Consider the following 11,575-nt stretch of genomic DNA (forward strand, 5'->3'; position numbering starts at 1 on the left):
CTGAGTGGCCAACTCTTGAACTCATGAACCATGAGATCATGACCTGAGCCAAAATCAAGAGTAGGACGCCTAACCTTGACTGAGCCACCCAGGTGCCCCTGGTTTCTAAATTTTTAAGTTATTCTATTTCTACAAAGGATTGCTACATATTGCCCCAACTGCTATAACTTTGCCAATTCTTAATATTATTTTATAAATGAGGCTACGGTTATTTTCAACAAGACAGTAATTATTCAATATTTACAATCTGAATTACTATGTGTGTTACTAAGTGAGCCACACTTAGTATAAATTAGGATATTAGGATAAATTAGGATAAATTCATGGAATTTATCCCTCAAATTAAACATCAGCTGCCCATGAAGCAAATACAGCAAAGCAGGTAAATAATGAATTATGAAAGTTGGAAATGCAGACACAGAACAGATGAAAACTATGGTACTAATCTAAAGATGCTAAAAAAAATAAAAAAATAAAAAAAAAAATAAAGATGCTAGAAGTAGGAATATATCACTTTAACACTCAAATGAAGGAACAAAAAAAGTTTTAACCTTAAACTGCTCAAGTTTCCTATGGTGCTTGAATATAGTAAGAAAAGTATTACAGCATTGTGCTTTAGGTTTTTTTTTTTTAATGTTTATTTACTTTTGAGAGAGACAGAGACAGAGACAGAGACAATACAGGTGAGGGGCAGAGAGAGAGGGAGACAGAGGAACAAACCCAAGCAGGCACTAACAGCAGAGAGCCTGATACGGGGCTAGAACTCAAGAACCATGAGAGCATGACCAGAGCCAAAGCTAGACTTCAATAGACTAAGCCACCCAGGTACCCCTAAGGCATTATTATTATTATTTTTTTAATATGAAATTTATTGTCAAATTGGTTTCCATACAACACCCAGTGCTCATCCCAACAGGTGCCCTCCTCTATGCCCATCACCCACTTTGCCCTCCCTCCCACCCCCCATCAACCCTCAGCTTATTTTCAGTTTTTAAGAGTCTCTTATGGTTTGCCTCCCTCCCTCTCTTTTTTTTTCCCCTTCCCCTCCCCCATGGTCTTCTGTTAAGTTTCTCAGGATCCACATAAGAATGAAAACATACGGTATCTGTCTTTTTCTATATGACTTATTTCAATTAGCGTAACACTCTCCAGTTCCATCCACATTGCTAGAAAAGGCCGTATTTCATTCTTTCTCATAGGCATTATTATTTCAAATGCATAAATCATGGGGCGCCTGGATGGCTCAGTTGGTTAAGTGTAGGACTCTTGATTTTGGCGCAGGTCATTATCTCAGTTCATGAGAGATCTCACAGTGCATGAGAGATCTCACAGTTCATGAGATGCAGCCTTGCATTAGGCTCTCCACTGACAGCACAGAGCCTGCTTGGGATCCTCTCTCTCAGCCTCCCTCTGCCCCTCCCCTGCTTGCTCTCTCTCAAAATAAACAAACATTAAAAAAATAGTAATAATAAATAAAAGTATAAGCCAATACTGCATTAAGAAACGTAAATCCTCCCCCTATGACCCAGCAATTGCACTACTAGGCATTTATCCACGGGATATAGATGTGCTGTTTCGAAGGGACACATGCACCCCCATGTTTATAGCAGCACTATCAACAATAACCAAAGTATGGAAAAAGCCCAAATGTCCATCGATGGATGAACGGATAAAGAAAATGTGGTCTACATATGTACAATGCAGTATTACTCGGCAATCAAAAAGAATGAAATCTTGCCATTTGCAACTACGTGGATGGAACTGGAGGGTATTATGCTAAGTGAAATTAGTCAGAGAAAGACAAAAATCATATGACTTCACTCATGTGAGGACTTAAAGAGACAAAACAGATGAACATAAGGGAAAGGAAACAAAAATAATATAAAAACAGGGAGGGGGACAAAACAGAAGAGACTCATAAATATGGAGAACAAACTGAGGGTTACTGGAGGGGTTGTGGGAGGGGGGATGGGCTAAATGGGTAAGGGGCACTAAGGAATCTACTCCTGAAATCATTGTTGTACTATATGCTAACTAATTTGGATGTAAATTTTTTAAAAATCATCAAAAAAAAAAAAAAAAAAGAAATGTAACTCCTATCATCCTCCCACCATCATTTCTGTGAGAGATATAGTATCATTTCTAATCCCAAAAGTAGTTTTCTCAGACTTCTATTTCTCAACAGTGGCACTAACCCACTGGCCCCTTAAAGTAATTAGAAAGTTACTATTAAAGGAACAGTTTTGCCAATTAAAAAAAAAATCATTCTGCAACAGGATTTATCATTCTCTAATTGAAGTAATCCAAAAACAAAAAAATCTCCTTTTTCCAGTGAACTTAAGATATAAACCAATGTCATCATAACAATCTTGACCCATAATTTGGAGGGGCAGATATTACCCTTGTGACCTTTAAACTTAAGTAAAATTTTAAATAGTTCCTTATAAAAACTCCATAACTCTGATTTTCTTTTTTACAATATTTACTTATCAATTCTGAGAGCACATGCACACATGGGCAAATGAGAGCAAGGGACAGAAAGAATCCAAAGCAGGCTCTGCTCTCACGGTGCAAAACCCGTCAGGGGCCGACCCTATGAACCGGGACACCACAACCTGGGCTGAAATCAAGTCAGATATACTCACTGACTGAGCCACCCAAGCACCCCCATAAATTTGATTTTCTTAAAGCTCCACTTTTATACCTTCAAACATATCCTAAGTGGCAAAAGATCTCAGTAAAAGAATAACACAGGCTTCAGAGTCCAGCAGTCTGGTACTACAATTTGGTATTTAAACTTTCTAGCTGAAGACCCCTGGACAACTTAAATGAGCTATGACTCATTCTTCCTATATGAAAGTAACAGTAACCACACCTCACACGATTATGAAATATTCCTATAAAGGATGTGGCACATTGTAAGCCTCAATAAATGTTAGGTACTAATATCTATAATACTGTACTTAGTAGTGTGTATCCACAATTAGATATGGCATTCAAAGTTTTTAGTACATTTGTGTGCTTGGTTTTTAATATGTTTTAAGTATTCATTCTACTTACCTTGCCAACAGGTTCACAACAGTAATTCAATTTACTATTTATGTTATAACAAAAACATTCTTATATTTGTTATTAAAACAAATCAAGTATAGTATTTAAAGTGGACTATTGTCTACAAACCTTAAATATGTATCCCAAAATCTGAGTTTTCCAATTTTAATATGGAATAATATTTATATATAACAATAATAATATATATATATTAATAATATATATATACCTTGGGAATCTGAACTAAAATTATCTCTTTAATTTCGTATCTATCATTCCTTTCACTTCAGAATCACCTCACTTAAAGGTACATAAGCATAAACTCTGAATAACAAATTTCTTACTGAATAAAGTTGAAATAAAATAGTTCTGTGTTGACAGAACACATCCAAAGAGGCTCAGTCTTGCTCTAACATCTCTGTAGTTGTATGTGAAACAGTCCAAAATAAGTTCAGGAACATAAAAGAATTAGATCTTTTAACTATGACCTTCCAGCAAGGTGGAATTCTGTAGTCCTAAACCCTGAATTTATAACTCTTCCTGCTATTTCCCCCTAACTAGCAGAGTTGGACCAATTTGTTAGATGGCCTCCTTTATTTCACTTGTCTCCCACAAGACAGGTTCTTCTGGAACCTTAAACTAGGATTAGTAATACTAAATTGCAAAGATGGAACAGACATTTTATCATGACAGATTGTCATTATGTTGACAAATGCTCTAATGGGCCTCCAAACTTTAAAAGGTTTGATTTAGGGGCACCTGGGTGGCTCAGTCGGTTGAGTGTCTGACTTTGTCTCAGGTCATGATCTCATGGTTCAGGAGTTCAAACCCCACATGGGGCTTGCTGCTGTCAAGCCTGTCAGCAAAGAGCCCACTTAGGATCCTTTCTCTCCCTCACTCTGTACCCCCCCCCCACTTGTGCTCTCCCAAAAATAAACTAATATATATATTTTTTAAATAATAAAAATAGGGGCATCTGGGTGGCTCAGTCAGTTAAGCTCAGGTCATGACCTCAAAGTTTGTGTGTTGGAACCCCACATCAGGCTCTGTGATGACAGCTCAGAGCCTGGAGCCTGCTTCAGATTTTGTGTCTCCCTCTCTCTTTGCCCTTCACCTGCTCACACTCTGTCTCTATCTAAAAAATAAACATTAAAAAATAATAATAAAAATAAAACAGTGCCTTTTAAAAAAAATAATAAAAATAAAAGGTTTGATTTAAATTACCATTTACAATTGTGTGAATAATACCTACACCTCATATTTTAAAGTCTACACAAAGATTTTTAAGATTATTCATATAAGGTCTAAGGTTACCTATCCTAACACTTTCCTTACTCTCTATAAGTTACTCTTCATACAGTGCTTTGCCTTTGATGAATACTCAGTATTATTTACTAACACAAATCTCTGAAACACAAGAATCAACATGCTGCAAACAAAATATTAACTAGGGCTCAAATTCTTCATTCAAAAAGAAACTATACTTATTTTATCAAATTTAAGACACTGATGCTAGCATTCAAGAAAAAATTTATTACAAGATTTCAATGGGAGGTTCTCTCACAACTAGATCTCAAGTGCCACCTGGCTGATGGGATTTAAGACTTCATGGGGGTGCCTGGGTGGCTCAGTTGGTTAAGCATCTGACTTTGGCTCAGGTCATGATCTCATGGTTGGTGAGTTGGAGCCCCACATCAGGCTCTGCACTGACAGCAGAGAGCCTGCTTCAGATCCTCTACTCCCTCTCTCTCTGTTCCTCCCCCAAACTCGCTTGTATACTTGTGCTCTCTCTCAAAAATAAACATTAAAGAAACAACAACAAAAAAGACTTCACGGATTTTAAGACACATCCCAATTTCCAACAAGTTAAAAACTAAAAAAAAGAGGAAAAAAAATTTTGGAATCAGCTTAATATGGTAAAATATATATATATATTCTATAAAATACTGAGATGCGGGGCACCTGGATGGCTCAGTGCATTGAGCAGCCAACTTTGGCTCAGGTTGCAATCTCACAGTGTGAGTTCGAGCCCCTACTCAGGCTTGCTGCTGTCATCACAGAGCCCACTTCAGATCCTCTGTCCCCCTCTCTCTGCCCCTCCCCCCTCTCAAAAATAAAAAATAAACATTAAAAAAAAATGCTGGGGCACCTGGGTGGCTCAGTTAAAGCATCCGACTTCGGCTCAGGTCATGATCTCACAGTTCGTGGGTTCAAGCCCCACGTTGGGATCTGTGCTGACAGCTCAGAGCCTGGAGCCTGCTTCAGATTCTGTGTTTCCCTCTCTCTCTCTCTCTCTCTCAAAAATAAATACACAATGGGGCGCCTGGGTGGCTCAGTCAGTTGAGCATCTGACTTCGGCTCAGGTCATGATCTCACAGTTCTTGAGTTCGAGCCCCGTGTCAGGCTCTGTGCTGACAGCTCAGAGCCTGGAGCCTGCTTCAGATTCTGTGTCTCCCTCTCTCTCTGCCCCTTCCCTGCTCATGCTCTGTTTCTCTCTGTCTCAAAAATAAATAAAAACATTTAAAAATAAATAAATAAATAAATAATAAATACACATTAAAAAATAAAATAAATACGGAGATGCTATACTTATGCCATGGTGGGGGGAGGTGGTAGGAGGAACACTAAAACTACTAAATTTACTACAGTAGTGCCCCAAACCACTAGACATTAACTATGTTTCCATTTATAGTGTTGCCTTAGTTCACTCAGCACTCAAGACAAGTTCAACTTCCAGAAAAGGTTACAGCTAAAAGCACTAAGAGGTACTCATTCTCAAAGTAACTGAGAAACAATTAAGAATTGAGATATTGACAGACTCATCATACAACTGTTTAAAAAAAAAAAAAAAAGCACTATGCTTATAATTTTAAAGTTAATTGTTAAGTTGCCTATCCAAATCCTTTAAAACAGGAATTCTTAACCTGTTAGTTAACCCTCTGAAAATGTATACAAACTGGGGTGTCTGGCTGACTCAGTTGGTAGAGAATCTGACTCTTGATCCCACGGTCATGAGTTCAAGCCCCACTCTGGGTGCAGAGCCCACTTTAAAAAAAGAAAAAGAAAATGTATGCAAACCAGTTTATATGTGCTAATGTTCTCCCAAAGAAAATGGTTTCTCAAAAGGATCCATATAACAAAAAGACTAAGAATCAACGTCTTCCCTTTTTTAGGTTTATTTATTTATTTTGGGAGAGAAAGCCCGTGCACGTAGAAAGAGCAGAGAGAGAGAATCCCAAGCAGGCTCCTCATGATCAGTGTGTGGAGCCTGATGCAGGGTTCAAACTCATTAACTGTGAGATCATGACCTGAGCCAAAATCAAGAGTGGGGCACTTAACCAACTGAGCCACCCAGGCACCCCAAGAATCACTGTCTTAAAATAACTGTTTCAATTTTATATTAAGAATTAGTCACAGGGTGGCTCAGTCCATTAAGCATCCAACTTTGGCTCAGGTCGTGAGCTCACGGTTTGTGGGTTCTGGCCCCAAGTAGAGCTCCGTGATGACAGCTCAGACCCTGGAGCTTGCTTCAGATTCCGTGTCTCCCTCTTTCCCTGCTCCTCTCCTGCTCATGCTCTCTTAAAAATGAATAAACGATAAAGGAAAAAAAAGGAAAAGAAAAAATTAGAGTCACAACATAGAGTATGCTATAATCGGAAGGGCATTGCCAGGCACTAAAAGTAAGCCTGGCAAGGTTTTTTGTTGTTGTTGTTTTGTTTTTTTCTGAGGGGGGCAGAAAATAGATTCATTTATTCTAGAACAAATGAAAATAATGCATAGCCATTATTTTAAAAAACTATCATTGAAGAGTTTCTTTAGGGGCGCCTAGGTGGCTCAGTCGGTTAAGCATCCAACTTCAGCTCAGGTGGTAATCTCACAGTTCATGGGTTTGAGCCCAGCATCAGGCTCTCTGCTGAGCCTGCTTCAGATCCTGTGTCTCCTTTTCTCTCTCTCTCTCTCTCTCTCTCTCTCTCTAGCTTAAAAAAAATTTTTTTTAAGTTTCTTTAATATAAATCAAGTGTTAAGTCTGATAAAGAAGCTCCTACTACAGAAAATTTTGAGTATATAGTACTTTGTAAATTATCAGTTTGAAGTTTTCTACAAATGGAAGGCACCTATATTTCACTCTCAAATACTGAATAAAATTAAAACTACAAAAGGTTAACTGCAATATTTTAAGTTTTCTGTATCATTTAAACTTTTATGTTACACACCTCAGGAAAGAGGCACTATCTTTCTTTTTTTAATCTCTCCACCCAACATGGGGCTTGAACTCAACAACTCCGAGATCAAGAGTCACATTTTCTACCAACCGTGACAGCCAGGTTCCCCCTTAGGCACTCTCACTTTCTGATCTCTAGACTCACTGCTACCATGCTTTCAGATAAATAATGCAGGAGTTCCAAGAAGGTTCTAGCCCAAAGCAGCCATTCTAAGTTATGATCATTAACAGGAGTTACTTGAAAAGACAGTACTTTTTAAAGGAATGAGGTAAACTTGTTAAAAGTCATCATTAACTAACTGCTCACTTGATCAACAATTTATTCTTCCATTGACAATAAAATTCCAACTTGCTCCACAGTAGCAAAATTACGTTCAGAGGTATTCTCTATTCTAAGCTATATTCTACTTTGTGTTTTGTAATGATTGATCCCTAGAGGAAAAAGTCGAAGCAGCAAAGAAGTTCACTCGGTAAGTCTAAGAGACCAAGAAACTGGACAAAAAGCAAGGCCAAGAAAGATTTTAGAATATCCAGAAAAACAGGCACAAGAAACTACCTATGCCTATCATACATCCAACACCACCACCCCGCCCCCGCCCGCCCAAAGCTAAGAATCACAGACTTGAGATTTAAAAAAGACAACATGAATCCAAAATAAATTTGTGAAATACAGGTCTCACAAGTCTCTACCACAACAGATGCCATAGTTAGAACAGACTGGAGCCAACTATTTCACGGTGAAAAAGATCAGTAAGAAGCCTATTAATATGTAAAAGTTAAAGGAGTAACATGGAAAATTTAAAGAATGGTGGTTCCACTGCCTTCAGAAACTACAATCCAAAATAGAAAAAAGAATTTAACTTGAAAATAAATTATACTAAATGTTCAAGAACTATCTGATAAGGGAGAATAGTGGTAGAAAAAGGTCTGTGCCAACTTTTAACTGCAGCTGTAGTGGAACACACTAAAAGCCTTGTTTTAAGACAAAAGCAGTGAAATAAAAAACAATGGTTTTAGACCTATCACAAGTGTCAACTGCTCATGACCATAACTTTGGCTTTTTCCAATGAAAGACTTTTGGGATAAAGGGCCATACAATAAGGAATAAAGTATAAGAAAACAAAATTGACAAAATTCTCACACAAGACTAAAACATAAAACCTACCTAAGAATTTTCATACATTTTAAAATATCATAATTGAAGATTAAGAAATTAACATATACAATGAAATTCAACCATTCTTTCTAAAGAGGATTGAAATTACAAAACACCTAACTGAAATCAATGTAGGGAATCCTACATTTTAAAATTAAAATTAAAAGTTAAAGTTAAAATTCCAGTAGGGAATCCTCTCCCCATACTACTTCTTTCAAACTGAGAGGATTCTCCACAGTCCTTTTCCTGTTCTTTCAGCAAAAAATACAATTTGCAGCCCATTATTTCCTTTCACATAGTTGTTTTTTTTTAAACACTGAGATGGAGATCATTCTAATTAGTACCCACTCACCTTGGCTATCCATTACCCCAAACAATGACACTTTATGGAAATTTAAACTTTATGCCACTGAATTTAGCCAGCTGATACAGCAATACCTTCTTCAATTTGTCACTAATAACTTGTACATTAATACATGCATCTAAAAAAGTACAGTGTATGGTGACCACAAAAGATTAAGCATACAGTTCGTAAGGGTGCTGCTCTAAAAATGTATTTTCACTAGATATTCACTGATTATCACAGGCATGAATATTAAACATCCCCGTCAATTCTTCACATTTTCTACAAAGTTGACCCAATTTCAAAGCTGACACTGAAGTTTCTACCTTTAGAAGGATAGAAAAACAAAAGTAATTGGGTAGTCCTAAAAATGTACATCATAACTACATGACTAAGATACTCACTTAAAACTTATGCCAAGACAGCCCCTCCCTTCAAAGCAAACCAAGATTGACTCACACTGCTCTATTTTACTTAATTTTGGAAATAAAATTAAATGGATTCCTTAGCACTAATTTCCTGTCTGCCTCCACCATTTGAAACATTCCACCTTCAGTCCGTGATCATCCCCACAAAAATGATAAAATAAAAACAAAAACAAAAAACTCTCAATACCTCCAAGTTATTTACGTTGGAATAAAAAAAAGAAAGAAAGAAAATCAATGGATTCAGGAATAATAACCACTATCTTAAATCGGGGGTGGCTATGGAACAGTCCTACTCAGTGAAACCATCTCACCTCAGATGATACTTTTCATCTGTGAGACCACCCCATCTGCTAAAGCTAACCACCTGGGTAAAACGTTTCAATTTTGTCTCTCTTAAGTGGGAGACGATCAAGCTCCTGTACACGTTACACCGTCTACAGATATTTCTACATGCGGGGGGGGGGGGGGGAGTAAAGTTGGTGGCAGGGTGAGGACAAAGGGCATTTGAAACACCATTAAGTAAACAGAGAAAGGAGAACAGAAAGGGGGCTAAATCAGCGTTCCCTCCAGTAAGATAATGGCCAGAAAACGCAGGCACCCTTATTTACCACCCCTAGGGTCCTATTCATTACCGCCCACTGGAATGTAAAGTTGTAACTACCACCACGCAAGAAGCCCATCAAATCCTCAGAGTGTCAGGTCACTAGGCAGACTCTGGAATGACAGACTAATACCCTTCCCCCACCCCCACCCCCCAAAAAAGAAAGGTCCAACCCAGTAAGTGCAGGTCACTCTGCCCTCTGGGGCAGTTCCAGCCGGCGCGGGGAAGGTTCGGATGGGAAGACGAGAAAGGAAAGCCCACCTTTCTTCCCACACACCCCCAGCTGGGGAAACAAAACAAAGACAGCCCTCCTCCGCCGGTAGCCACTACCCTAGCCAGAGAGGCTTTCCTATTTCCCGGTGCAGTCTGGCCTCCCGCCCCCGCCCCCATGACAAAGAAAAGGCACTTGGTGAGCAAGGCCTTCCTGCTTCCACGGATGGGGGGAGGGGGCTGTCGAGGTGAGGAGCCCCCTCTACACACTCGCGCTCACACTCTGGGCCCCGCAAGCGACAGGGAGCCAAGGCCTCCGCCTGGGGAAGTCAAGGCTGGGAGGGGTGGGGGTACCTTGAAGTAGCCGCCTTCGTAGAGGGTGTTGGGGGGTCCGAAGATGGCAACCTCCCAGTTGTAGAGGTCGGACTCATCCACCAGGGTGATCCGGAAGCCCTCCACCGGCTCCTCCTGCAGGGATTTCAGCTCGAGCATCAGGGCCTTCTGCGAGCTGGTCATCTGCTGCTGGGCCATCGCGGCGGCGGCGGCGCCGGGCCGGAGCCCCAGTCCTCTCGCACCGGCCGGGCCGGACCAGGCCCCTCCCCTCCGCTCGTCCTCGCCCGGGCCGCACCGGGCTTGTCTTCACACACCCGGCGGGCCGGACCAGGCCCCAGACGGCCCGTGGGCCGGCCCGAGTCCTCCTCACACACGACGCGGGCCGGACCGGGCCCTTTTCCTCACACTCGGGCCAGGCGGGGGGAGGGGCTGAAGGAGTTAGGGGAATTCGCTCCCGGTCCCGGGCCTCCCCCCCCCGGGGGGGGCCTCAACTTGGCGGGGGGGGGAGAAGGGGTGGAAGCGGAGGAGGGCGGCAAAGGGCCGGCGATGGTGAGGGGAGGGGGCCGAGCCGGCCCTGGAGCGCCGCGCTCGCTCGCCCTCTCGTTCTCCTCAGGGGCTGCTGGGGCCGAAGGGCGCGCGGGGCCGGAGGGCGGGGGGAGCGCGGCGCGCTGGGGTCTCGCGGCGGCGGCGGCGACGGCGGCGGCGGCGGCGGCTGCGCGGGGGGAGGGGCGACGACGGAGGAGGTGGAGAAGAGCTAGAGCGCCTCGCGCCGCGGGAGCGACGGAGCCGAGAAGAAGGAGGGAGGGTGAGAGGGAGGAGGGGCGCGCGCCGGGAGGGAGGGCGGCTCTCGGCGGCTGGCGGCCCGACGCGCGTGCGCACGCCCCTCCCTCTCCCGCCCTGCTCGCCCTCCTCCTCCTCCTCCTCCTCCTCCTCCTCCCCCTTCCCCGCCTGCTCTCCGCCACCAGGCGCGGTGGCGGCGCTTTGTGACGCTGACGCGTGTCCCCCGCCCTTAAAGGCTAAGAGGCTGTGGGGGCGGAGGGTAGCCACAGGGGATGCCCTTGGCCCCAAATGACGGTTGTGCGGCTCGACGCCGCGATTCCTGGGGAGCTCCCGGGAAAGGACCACTGGTCCTAGAGTTGCCCAGCGCCTTCCCTTCCTCTCTGTATGTGTATCCACAGGCTTCGCAGCCATCCTCCGACGAACTCTGTTCCTCTGCAGGTCCCTCCCCGTG

The 11,575-nt window shown here is 42.3% G+C and overlaps 1 protein-coding gene across 1 annotated transcript in view; it reads right to left on the bottom strand.

Annotated features, from left to right (window-relative positions):
* The window catches only part of UBE2R2 (ubiquitin conjugating enzyme E2 R2), a 115,158-nt gene extending 104,139 nt beyond the window's left edge, over positions 1 to 11,019 (bottom strand). Inside the window, exon 1 of the mRNA XM_015073288.3 lies at positions 10,366 to 11,019. Coding sequence (XP_014928774.1) covers positions 10,366 to 10,542 — 177 coding nt within the window. The 5' untranslated portion in view covers positions 10,543 to 11,019. The remainder of the gene's footprint in view (positions 1 to 10,365) is intronic.
* Positions 11,020 to 11,575: the final 556 nt, after the last annotated feature.

This window comes from Acinonyx jubatus, chromosome D4, assembly GCF_027475565.1.
Source record: "Acinonyx jubatus isolate Ajub_Pintada_27869175 chromosome D4, VMU_Ajub_asm_v1.0, whole genome shotgun sequence".
Classification (NCBI taxonomy): domain Eukaryota; kingdom Metazoa; phylum Chordata; class Mammalia; order Carnivora; family Felidae; genus Acinonyx; species Acinonyx jubatus.